Source organism: Pipistrellus hanaki (assembly GCF_964339955.1).
Source record: "Pipistrellus hanaki genome assembly, chromosome: 6".
In the NCBI taxonomy this organism is placed as follows: Eukaryota; Metazoa; Chordata; class Mammalia; order Chiroptera; family Vespertilionidae; genus Pipistrellus; species Pipistrellus hanaki.
Window position 1 is genome coordinate 38,907,317 of NC_140508.1, and position 12,988 is coordinate 38,920,304.

The 12,988-nt window shown below is 42.3% G+C and overlaps 2 protein-coding genes across 4 annotated transcripts in view; one reads left to right on the top strand and one right to left on the bottom strand.

The window, feature by feature from the left end:
• Positions 1–11,961, bottom strand: part of TTI1 (TELO2 interacting protein 1) — a 41,392-nt gene extending 29,431 nt beyond the window's left edge. The window contains exon 1 of the mRNA XM_084888681.1: positions 11,868–11,961. The gene's annotated coding sequence lies outside the window, so the exon portion shown is untranslated. The remainder of the gene's footprint in view (positions 1–11,867) is intronic.
• RPRD1B (regulation of nuclear pre-mRNA domain containing 1B) overlaps positions 11,947–12,988 on the top strand; it is a 58,724-nt gene continuing 57,682 nt past the window's right edge. For all 3 annotated transcript variants that reach the window (XR_014795416.1, XM_084888692.1, XM_084888693.1), the window contains exon 1: positions 11,947–12,574. Coding sequence is in view for 2 of the 3 variants with exons in the window: in XM_084888692.1 (XP_084744818.1) it covers positions 12,424–12,574 (151 nt within the window). In the remaining variant the exon portion in view is untranslated. The remainder of the gene's footprint in view (positions 12,575–12,988) is intronic.

The window sequence follows — 12,988 nt, forward strand, 5'->3', positions numbered from 1 at the left end:
TAGAGAGCATGGTCCTCAGAGCTCCATGGACCCCTGCGAGGAAGGGTGATGCTGGTCTCTGTGAGGCTTCTTGGAAGTATATCTCCTGGTCTCTGTGACACCCAGAAGCCAGGGGAGGGAAGAAGCTGGTATATTCCCTGTCCCAGGCTAGGAAAACGCCAGGTGTGAATGCCAGACAGCTTGGCCAGGGACTACAGACATCTCATCGGCACCGGCTCACAGACTGATGACCCCGAGGCTGCTCTGCCATTCTACATGGGTAGTTGAAATAGAAGAAAACGAAGATAACCATTTAATGGGACCTAGCTGTCAGAAGTAGGAAAAGGAAATAATAGCACCCTGAGGTGGTGAATCTTAGATGAACAGAAACACTAAACGAGATAAACAAAAATTTGAAAAATAATAAGACCAAAAAGGAAGTTCAATTACAAGACAAAAGATATTTCTTAGAGTTTCCAAAATATGATTTTACACACATACAGCGCAATTGATGGGGGAAATAAAAAAAGATGGCTAATTGCCAAGAACCAATTAGTGGCCAGGAAGATTAAGTAATTACTTTAAAACTCTGAGTAGAAATACAAAGAGATGAAAATTGTGAGACCTAGCCCTAACCAGTTTGGCTCAGTGGATAGAGCATCGGCCTGAGGATCCCAAGTTTGATTCTGATCAAGGGCATGTACCTTGGTTGTAGGCACATCCCCAACATCCCCAGTAGGAGGTGTGCAGGAGGCAGCTGATCGATGTTTCTCTCTCATCGATGTTTCTAACTCTCTATCCCTCTCCCTTCCTCTCTGTAAAAAAAAAAAAAAAAAAAAAAAAAAAAAAAAAAAAAAAAATCATCAATAAAATATATTAAAAAAAAAAAAAAAAAAGAAAGAAAATTGTGAGACCTAGGGGACAGATCTGGTAGAACTAACATGTAAATAACTGGGAATTCTGGAAGGGAAAAAAGGAACAGATGGAGGAGCTAAAACAAATAACAGAAACCTACAAAAAAAAGAAAAAAAAAGATTTATATGGAGACCGAAAAGACAGAAGGATACACACCAAGTCACATTCTGGTAAAATTCCTGTACACTAAAAAATAAAGAGAAAAATCATATACGCTTTCAGGAAGAAACAACAAATAGTGCTGGCTTTGGCTCTCTCCTTTACATCAGTAGATACTAGAAGACAGCAGGACTGCAAATGAAGGACTGTGCCCCTCTCCCACCCCCATAAACAGGCAAGATAGTCACCAGGGAAGGAGAAAGAACAATATGTAAGAATTGAGAGAGGATTATCATCTGTATACCTGACAGAGGAAGATAACTGAAAAAGAGCTTCATTCAAACAACAAATAAAACAGAGACCTAAACGGGGAAGGTGAATGAAAAAGAGAATATTGCTCAAAAACTTTTTTTCTTTTGGCATGGGAAAATTTCTTCAAGTAAAATGTTTAAACGGAAGCTCAGATGTAAAACAGATGAAATCAGAGGGTCCAGTTAAAGCGGGGTGACGGTAATGACCTGGCTCTGCGTCGCTCCTATTCATCTCAGGAGTTTCAAGAAGATAAAACTACGTTCTAGGATTATATGACAAAAACTGCAATAGAGCCAATGAAGTGGGAGCACACAATATGTCTAAAACGACTTCTCTGCTCTTTAGCCTATATTCTCTTTATGACTGATGGTCCTCACCTGAGCTAGAAACCTTAGGCTTTCTGCTTTCTTAATTCCACTATTTCCTTAAGTTTCATCAATTCTACCCCTTCAACATCCTTCAAATGAGTTGATGATCATCATTTATTCAATGTTGGACTGACCATGGCAGTTTCCTCTCTGGCTCCCTGCCTTGTGTGCCTGTACTTCTTGAGCCCACATTACATGATGACATGTAAGTGATCATTGTAAACAAAAATCTGATCACCTGTCTCCATGCTTAAAATTCTTCAACTGCTTTCCGTAGCCTGCTGAAAGTAAAAACACTTACTTACCATGGCACACAAGTACCTACCTATCTCACTGACTCCGTCTCTTTTGCTTCACCCTTTGAACTTGAAACTGTAACCATGTAAAATGATAAAACTTGCAATTTCCCACACAGGGAACGCTATTTCACGTTTTCCTCCTTTGTTCTAACACTGTAAGTACCGTTATCATAGTATTTAGCATGCTGTATTATTCGCTACATGTCTGTCTTACATACTTTAGCGGTACATATGCTGCATTCAAATGAGATATTAGGGTGTGGTAGGCCAATATTCTTGCTGACAACTAGAAAAAATGCCAGATAAATTTTAAAAAATCATTTATTAAAGCATCAAATAGTTGTGGAAGCAACACGATAGACTAATACTCTAGTTGAGGGAAATGTTCAGAGTGAGTCAATAATCAGGAGTTACTCTCCCATCCCTTTCCCCTCAAGGTGCATTTGCTGATCCTAGACATGAGCTCAGGATAACAACATGGCTCAGTGAAGGGACAAGACTGCAGTCTTCAGGGATCTCAAACTATATGACTTGGGGGGGGGGGGGGCTGAGTGAGAAATGACTAAGAAATGTTCAAACAAATGAAAGAGATCAACCCACAGATTCAAGAAGCTCAGCAAACCTCAAGATAATAATACAATGAGAAAAAAATACACATAGCTACCTCACAGTAAAAATGCTAAAAACCAAAAATAGAGAGACAACTCTTTTAAAAAAAAATATATATATATTTTATTGATTTTTTACAGAGAGGAAGGGAGAGAGACAGAGAGCCAGAAACATCGACGAGAAAGGGTCATCGATCAGCTGCCTCCTGCACGCCCCCAACCGGGGATGCACCCGCAACCAAGGTACATGCCCTTGACCGGAATCGAACCCGGGACCCTTCAGTCTGCAGGCAGATGCTCTATTCACTGAACCAAACCGGTCTCTGCAGAGAGACAACTTTTAAAAGTAACGGAGCAATAAATCAACAGGTAACTTCTCAACAGAAATGATAAAATCCAAAAGACAATAGAATAACATCTTTTAGTGCTGAAATAACTACAATTGAATTTTATATCCTATAAAACATCATTCAAAACTGAAAAAGATGTTTTAGACAAACAAAAACTGAGTGAATTCTTGCTATCAGGTCCACACTAAAGGAAAAAATAAAGGGAGAAAATGAACCTAAAGAGAAACATGGATATGTAGGAGGGAATGAAGAACAATACAATAGATCAATATAAAAGAGTATTTACTGTACAAAACAATAATCATTGTGTCTTTTGTTACACACAGATACACTCACACACCCAAAATGCAAGACAATAATGCGCAAATGGTGTATGGGGAGTATGTAAGAAATTAAGCATATTAAGAATCTAGCAGTATCAGGAAGTGGTAAAATAATTTGCATTAGACTATAATATGTCAGGAATGCATGATAAAATCTGTAGAATAAGCTCCCCCCCAAAAAACAAAAACAAACAAACACAAAAAACCTCACTGAACCTGTAAAATATATGCTTGTCAACTTCAGAGATCAGTAGAAATTAGATAACAAATATTATTAATTTATCCCCACAAAAAGGATTAAAAAAAATACCACAACCACACACACCAAAAAACAAACAGAAGTAAAACTAGTGGGTCAAACAGAAAACAAGTAGTAAGATGGTAGGCAGGAACCCTAATGAAACAGTGATATTAATTCAGTTTCTCCACAGAGGCACTATTGACATTTGGGGATGGATAATTATTTGTTGGTGGAGGGTTGTCCTGTCCATGGTAAGATACTTAGCAGTATCTTTGACCTCTGTCCCTCAGATGGCAGTAGCACCCCCAAGGGCGACAACCAAAAATGTCTCCAGACACTGCCAAATGTCCCATGGAGGGCAAAAGTCACCCCTGGATGAGAATCATTGGTGTAGAGCAAGCATGTCAAGCTCAGAGGCTAACAGGCCAAATAAACAAGGTTTAAGTTTATGTGGGCTGCAAGAAAACCCCAAAAGCTTCAATTTTCATAGAAACATAGGTTTATTTCGATAGAGACATGCTGATTACAAAGGGCTGAAATAAATGAGTAATTGTTAACATAAAATAATAGAAAATTTTAACAAAAATTAATACTTTTTCTTCAACTTTAACACACCAGACACTGAATAAATGCACAGATTAATAAGCCTAACGCACATAAACCTATTTTTCTTGTTCTGAAGAAAGAGAAATATTTCCTATTGTGCACACCAAGTAAGTCAGTATAAGACTAATGATGTGGCAATCAGCTGTTAAAATATTTGCTGCTAGTACTAGTGGAGAGAAATTAGTGATGTGCCTGTGCATAAGGGAAATAAATGCAACACGGTTATAGTGAATCAGTCATTAGTGAACATTGTAGCTCATTATTAATAATTACGCATAACAGGATATTATAAAAATTAAGCTACAAAATTTTTATTAAAACGTTTCTTACATACCGTTATATTGGTTAGGCCGCAAAAATATTCATTGTGGGCCGCATGTGGCTTGTGAGCCAGAGTTTGACATGCTTGGTGTAGAATCAACATAACCCCAATCAAAACCCCATCAGGATTTTTGTACAAAGTAACTAGATGATTCTCAAACTTATATGGGAATGCAAAGCATCTAGAATAGCAATGGCAATCTTGAAAAAGAAAAAGAATTAAATTGGCAAGCTGTGGTTCTGTAAGTTCTGGCACCATCTGATTTCAAGATTTACTGTAAAGGTACAATAATTAAAGACAGTATAGTGTGTTATTGGCATAAAGAAAGGCAAACAGATTAGTTGAACAGAAAAGAGTCCAGAAATAGCCCCCCAAATATAAGAGTCCATATATTCACCTATCTGATGCAGGTGATACTAAAATGAACTGGGGGAAAAGAATGGTCTTTTAAATTAAAGGTGCTGTGTCACTTGGCTGTCCATATGAAAAAATATATTATGTCTTGATTTCATCTCACACCGAATTTAAATGTAAAATATAAAACAATAAAGTTTTCCAAAGAAAATGGAAAAAATATCTTTGTGATCTTGGAGTAGGCAAAGATTTTTAAAACAGGATACAGAAAAGTTCTGACCCTTAAAAAAGAAAAAAAAGAAAAGGATAAATTCAACTAGATTAAAATTAAGAACTTGTGTTCATCAAAAGACACAAGAGAGGGAAAAGTCCTATACAGAGAGGCAAGTCTATTTCCTAGACTTCTGACAAAATAGCCATATTTATAATATAAAATATTTCTTCTAAATATATGTATTTTAAATAAATCATTAAGAAAAAGGGCATCCAGTGTGTTCTTCCCCTTTTCTTAAAAACCTCCCCTACCCCCCCAACACACACACACACACCCCCCCCCCCCCAAAAAACAAACAAAAAAAGAGAAAAGAAAAAGACGGTCCAACATGGAAAAGGACTTTAACAGATATATCACAAAAGACAATATCCCAAATGGCAAATAAACATATGAAAAGACATTCAACATCATTAGTTGGGAAAACACAATTTAAAACCACAATAATATAACATTATATACCTGCCAGAAGGGCTAAGCAAAGAAAAAAATAATAATAATAAGGGGGGGAAGGGGGATAAAAAGAAAAAGAAAATACTAGGCATTGGCAAGGATATGAAGCACCCAGAACTCTCACTCAGTACTGGTATGAGTGCATCTATTATTCTAAAGGAACATACATATGTATGCTCTGTGATTTAGTAATTTCAGTTGTTCATATATACCCAACAGAAATGCATGCATACATGTATCAAAAAATATGTTCTGGAATACACTATCCACAACTACCCAAATGCTAATCTATGAGGGATAAATTGTGGATACTATTACAATAGATAAATGGATACTAGTAAATTGTGGTATATTTTCTCAATGGGATACTATACAGTTGAAGATTTACCACAACCGAAAATCTTCAAAAGAACGAATTACAGGCTCGGAAATATATAAAAGAGATTTCTGTGAGGAAGACAGTATAACAAATTGCTACTTTGACATGGCTATAAAAGGCAATCATATACCTTTATGGGATGGCCATGAAATCACACTTGTGTGACAATATGTCAATTACAGAAGGTATTGTTTAGAGATTTAGAGCCTTAGGAGTCCTAGACTCTATTCCTATAAAATACAACTCTGATTATTCAAAGTGGTACTGCAAAGTTTGATGCGGATTTAACAAACAGCAACAGGGGCATCCTGGTCCAGAGAGTGATTGTGAGGCCAGGCATTCAGAATAAGCTGATTCTCCAGCAGGAGAGCAGAGAAAACAAACCAGAATTCAACTGTGACAGAATAAACAAAGCCTGAACACACAGTTCTTGATTGCTGATGGCCATCGAAACCTTTCCTAGTTTAGTGTTCTCCTGTGGCCGGTGAAAGTAGTCCCGGGAGAGGTGAGGGAAGAGATCTGCAATCATAGAGCTTGAGTGAAACCATTCCCCCTGGGGGCCTTATCTTTCCTCCCCTCTTTCTGCCTCTTCACAGGGATTGGCTATATAAGATCCCCGAGCCATGGAGCTGGGGGAAGACAAATGGGGCAATCTGTACAGATTGCTATCTTTACAGGCACTCAGAGGATAGGATGGTAGATCCAAGATACTTATTATATCATACAGTCGAGATGTGAAAAAAGGGAGGGAAAAAGACTTGCAAAGGAATTTGGACAAGAGAATCTGTGTTGGGGTTGGGAGACTAAACACTCAGGGCTGCATGGGAAGACTGCTCAAGGTGAAATAATTGTCAGAAGCAAAGGCCAGAAGGAAGAAAAGTCCTAGCATCTAATAAGCTAAAGAGACAAGACAAAGGTGCCATCGTAGCAAGTGAGCCACAGCTCACCCAGGCGTGACTCTGATCACTCTCTCTGGGCCTTTGCACTTGCTGTTCCAACATACATCCTCATGGCTCACTCTCAGGGCTTTGCTCACATGTGAATTCTGAGTGAAACCTTCTCTGTTCACCCCGATTTAAAACTGAAACCTATCCTCACTCCTTCCCACCCTGACACTACCTACCTCCTTTCCCTGCCTTTCAAATTTTCTCCCTAGCACTTAATACCACCCGTCAAAACAAATGATCTACCAATTTTATTTGCCTCTCGTCCTGTACTAAGAATACAGGCTCTACGAAAGCAGTGATATTTGATAGGTCTGTTTATTGCTTCTGGCACATAGCAGGTATTCAGTAAATGCTTGCTGAACCAATAGCCATAGTTTAAGGTCTGGTCCTCTCATTGGTAGAGGTTTAATATCAGCTATGTCTGAACCGGACTCTGGGTAAAATATTCTGCACTCTTTTTCTGTTGGATTGAGTTATTCCCATAGGTAGTTGATCTGAACCACTATGGGAAGATCTTACTAGATGGATTCTCAGGGGAGCAATCATAGCTCTAGATTTTGGCTATACCCAGCCCACTTTTAGGCTGTCTCCAGGCCAGGGAGAGAATGAGTATAAGAAAACGAATCTGACGATCTGGGTTCTAGTCCTGGCTCTTTTAGTGCCTGGCTGTGTGATTTTTATCAACTTCAGTATCTCCATCTTAAAATAAACTTGGTGGAGAAGATGATCTCCAAAACTTCTAGCTTTGATTAACTAGCCTATGGATAGGAAAGCTGGGTTTAGATCCCAGAGACAAGAGTTCAGGTATGAGAATCTCCAATATAAGTTCTTGAGTAGAAGGAAGAAAATGAATACTTGTTGAAAACACCCACCATATGCCACACAATGTTCATAAACTCTTATGTATTTTTTACGTATGGAATTTTTTTGTACATAAATTCCTCATACACAAGTTGAGTAACACAGGACTCAGAGAGGCTAAGGAATGCCCATAAGCACACTGCAAGTCAGACCTGGAATGCAACTCAAGCCTGTGTGATTCCAAAGGCTGTACCACTCCTTCCACAATACCAGAAGTTCCCAATCCAACTGCTTATCAGAATCAAGGAAGAACAATGTACAGATTTCTGGGCCTTACGCCAGATCTCCTGAATCAGAATCTACCCTGGGGCTGGGGAGTGGTGGTGGGGTGGGTGGTGGGTGATGGTGGCTAGCACGTATGTTTGGGAAAAGTTCAGGTCAATCTGATGATCAACCAGGTGTGTGAAGTCTGCACTGTATACGTTCTACTCATACTGGTTTTTCCCCCCAAAGAACAGGAGTCAGGTGATGGAAGAGGTACTTGTTCAATAATCCATCTGGCAGTAGTGCTCATTGTACACTGGAGGACTGCTGCCTTGGGTTAAAACGATGGGCTTATTTGTGTGCCTCTCCAACAGGACGGTATGCTTTTTTAGAGTTGCAGCTTTACTGTGGTTTTCCTAGCATCTGGTGTAATGTCTGCCAAGCAGTTCCGACTCACTGTTTGTTTAATAAATGAGTAACAGCTAGATAAACATTAAATCTCCAGCATACCCTCAAGTTCTGTAGCTTCCTACCCATCCTTCCTTCTACCTAGAAATATTTAGGTAGCATACACTACATGCCATACACTGTGCTAAGCTCTTAAAGAGGGAACAGAGACACAAGGGTAACTGGAGGGTCTAGCCCTGCAATGGAGGAGGGGAAGTGCTGCAGAACATTAAGTACATGCCTGGCTGATGTGGCTCAGTGGTTGAGCATTGACCTATGAATCAGGGGGTTATGGTTTGATTCCCAGTCAAGGCACAGGCCAAGGTTGTGGGCTTGATCCCCAGTGAGGGGTGTGCAGGAGGCAGCTGATTGATGATGTTTCTCTTTCATCGATGTTTCTATCTTTCTCTGGAGCCCTTCCTTTCTCTCTAAAAAATCAATAAAAACATATTTAAAAACCAACGACCATTAAGTACACAAAACAGAAGATGGAAGAGGGGAATCAAGGATCCTTCCCATAAATCCTTCCACAAATTACTCCAGGCTCACTCAGTATTTTGTTTATAACTGTTCTCTACAGAACACTTGTGAAACAGTACCCCATGTTAGACTAATAATTTGTGTGAAGCAAAAACGGATAAGACTGAAAGTACAGGTGATCACAAGTATAGGTGATGACTTCAACTTTTTTCTCTCAACAACTGACAGAACAACTAGACAGAAAATCAGCAAGGATAACAACACAACAATACTATCAACATTTACAGGATACTTCAACCCACAACAGTAGAATACATATTCTTTTCAAGTGCCCACAGCCATATATCAAGATAAACCATATTCTGGACCATAAAACATATCTCAACAAATTTAAAAGAATTAAAATTATACTGAGTATGTTCTCTAACCATGATGGAATCAAATGAAGAATCACTACCAGGGAGATAACAGAAAAATGTCCAAACACTTGGAAACAAAACAATACATTCCTAAATAATCCATGAATCAAAGAGGAAATCTCAAGGAAATAAAAACAACATAGAAATCAATGACAATGAAAATACAACATATCAAAATTTGTGGAGTATGCTAATTAGCTAGGACGGCCTCATGGGTACGTCTGGCAGGAGTGAGTGGGTGCGGCTGCATGCCGCATGAGGCTGGGCATGTGAGGTTGTGTCAAATAAAATAAAATGCATTCACATGCCCAAAGACAGAGTTCAAGGGAGAAGGGCTCCAGTTTTGTTTCTCACACCCAGCTAGGAGGACTCCCTGGGTGGCTCTCCCCTCCAAGCCCTGAGCAGGACGGGTGCTCCGCTCCTGCTGGGGAGCCCCGAAGGGAGGCGGGGCAAAGTGCTTTCCCTCCGGACCCGCTCTTCCTGGGGGTCTGGAATGAAGGCAGGCCCTGGCCAGCAGCTGGGGAAGGGAGGCCCTGACTGGGCCCTTACCCTCCTTGATTTTTATTTAAAGCACTCAGTACTTTCTGATTTATCTTATACTTGCATGTTTATCTGCCTTCCCCTATAGAAGTTAAGCTTCCAAGATAATGAATTCTGTTTCCCTAGAATAGTGCTTCAGACATAGATACCAAAATCATTCGCTGAATGAATGAGAACTACTGGCTCAGGAGGGAAGAATTTGGGGTCTGACACCAGATAACCATGATTTGACTCCTGGATCTGTAATTTCTTATGTCCAAGTGACATTGGGTAGGTTACTCACCCATATTTTATGTTTTCTCATTTATCCAATAGTGGTAATAATGTCCACTCCATAGAACTATTATAATGATTAAATAAAAGATGTATATAATGTGCTTAACACGTTAAGCGCCCAGTCAGTCACTAAACTTTCCATCTGGAAGACAGACTGGGCGCTTAACGTGTTAATGTAAGTGGTTTGGGCCCTAGGTGGTTTGGCTCAGTAGGTAAGAGCGTTGGCCTGTGGACTAAAAGGTACCAGGTTCGATTCCAGTCAAAGGCACATGCCCGGGTTGTGGGCTTAATCCCTAGTATGGGATGGGCATCAATGATTCTCTCTCATCATTGATGTTTCTATCTCCCTCTCCCCCTCCCTTCCTCTCTGAAATCAATAAAAATATATTAAAAAAAAAAAGTGGTTTGGTATAAAAGTGCTCTGTGTATGAGTTTTACTTAATACACAAAGATAGATACACTAGATTTGGACTCAAAGACCCTAGGTTATAATTATAATTAGAACAGAGGCCTGGTGCATGAAATTTGTGCATGGGTAGGGTCTCTAGGCCTGGCCAGTGATCAGGGCCAGCAGGGCCTTCCTTTGGGCTGCCAGCTGCCAGTCAGGGCCCTCCCTTCCCCAGCTGCTGGCCAGGGCCTTCCTTCATTCCGCGCTGCCCGCCTGGTTAGTGCATGTCATAGTGAGGGAGCAAAATCCCGGTCAAACTCCTGAGCGGACAATTGCATATTAGGCCTCTCTCTCTATTTATATATGTTGACAGTATGATTTTAGATTATTCATTTATTTTATAGTAATTCACTCAATCAGCTATGAATCAGGTGTTGGGGTAAAAAAGATAGATAAAATGTATTTCCTTTTCTCAAATTCAGTTATGTGGTCTTTGGTAAGGTTACCTAATCTCTCTCAGCCTGTTTCCTCATTTGCCAAATGGGAATTACACAATACATACCTCATAGCTTTGTCTTAAGGATTGAATGAGTTACTACATGAAAATATTGTATCTGGCTCATAGCCACTGCTCACTATGTTGGCCATGATTATAAGTCTAGTCTGGAGAAGCACCTAAGCAAATAACTACAATACAGTGCGTTAAAAGCAAAAACAGGCATCAACTAGAAGATTGTCTCCTAGCTGGAGTCCACCCACAGCTGATAGTTCCATGATAATCAGGAAATTCCATAAGTCTACAGAAACAAACTTCCTATCACTATTCCCAGAGCAGAAAGACAAAGTTCTCTGATGATTTGATAACAGGAATTTAAAACTTTTTGAAAACAGTAAAGGGTTTTAGTGTCTGAAACAGCGTTTCTTAAAGGTCAATGGACCCATTCACTTCTCTGCTTCTAATTCCCCTCCAAAGTTAACATTACTTAAATTTGAGGAACAGTAAAATGAGCCCCCAGAGACAGCACGTACTTTCCCAAATAAAGCCACCAATTAGGAGCTAAGAGCAGCATAGTGTGTTTTATGATCTAAGAACTGGACATTCAAGGGTGGACCTGGAGCCGAATGGGAGTCCATCAGGTGAGACGGAGGGGCGTCACCTTTGGAGAAAGAACAGCAAGAGCTACCGTATGGAGGCGGGAAAAGTAAGTGCACGTGGGTGGCTTGGCAGCGCAAAAAGCTTGGCGGGGTGGGCAGCCAGGGAGCAGTGTTTACGGAGGAAAAATGCAGCTTAGATTTTGTCAGACGTGAGAAAGCCTCCCTCCATGGCCTCCTGGTCATGGCCTCAGCCTCAGTGTCCCCTCGGGATCCCCCTCTAAGGGCCACCAAGTTGTTGATCTCCCTCCAGCTCCCGCCACTCTTCCCTTACCTCGTCTTCCAGCTTTTCCCTCACAGTCCCGCCTCCTCCGCCCCGCCGGAAGTGACGCGTAACTAGCGCGCCGCGCCGCGCCAGAAAGGTTCCGCGGGAGCAGGAGAAAGGGTTCCAGCGAGACACATTGCGCCGGCGTGCGGGCGCGAGCGGCGAAAGCATCTTCCGGAGGCCGCCGAGCAGCGTTCCTTTCCCCTTCTGCCGCTTTCGAAGTGCCCTGAACGAGCTTCAGAGAGGCCGCCGCCGCCCTTGGAGAGGAGCGTATCTTCAGCTCGGAGACCTCCCTGCGGCGTCCAGCTACTCCGGCCCTTGCCCTTTGACCCTGCTTCGCGGCGGGGTGAGAGGTCCGTGGCCATCTTGTGGCGGCGGCGCCGGCGGCTGTTACTGCGGAGACCCATCCCCCTCCCCCGCCTGGCTGCCTGTCAGTGAGTAAAGAGTCTCGCGGGCGGTCTGGTGAGGCGCGGGCGGTCTGGTGAGGCCCCGGCCTCCAGCCGTCGCTCTTCCCGCCGCACTGGGCGGCCCAGGCCGCTCCCTGCCGGGCCTCACCGCCGCCACCATGTCCTCCTTCTCCGAATCCGCGCTGGAGAAGAAGCTCTCGGAGCTGAGCAACTCTCAGCAGAGCGTGCAGACCCTGTCTCTGTGGCTCATCCACCACCGCAAGCACGCGGGACCCATCGTCTCGGTGTGGCACCGCGAGCTCCGCAAAGGTAAACATCCCCCCCTTCCCACCCAATCCTCGAGCCCTCCCCGGGTGTCCTCTCCTCCACCCGCTGTAGGGGCCCCTCTGGCTTCTTCGATGAGCGTTGCTTTCCAGGCCCGGGGTCTGATTGGGCTTCTGAGGTTGAAGACAGCGTTCCCCCCATTTCTCGGAAAAGGAAAACGAGGCCCGGTACTTGTCGGAGGTTCCATCACCCAGGGCTCCAGGGCTCAGACTCCCCAGTTGAGCCAGCCGTTTTCCCTTTGGGTTCCTCCTGACACTTGTAACTATTATTATCTGGGCAGTGGTGAGCGCCCTGTGGAGGTTACTGGCCTAGCCTAGCCTGTTGTGTGCCAGGCGCTTCCCTGGGCTTTTGGCGTGAGAGCCAGCAGACTCTGGAGTACGACTTGCCTCGATATGAGTC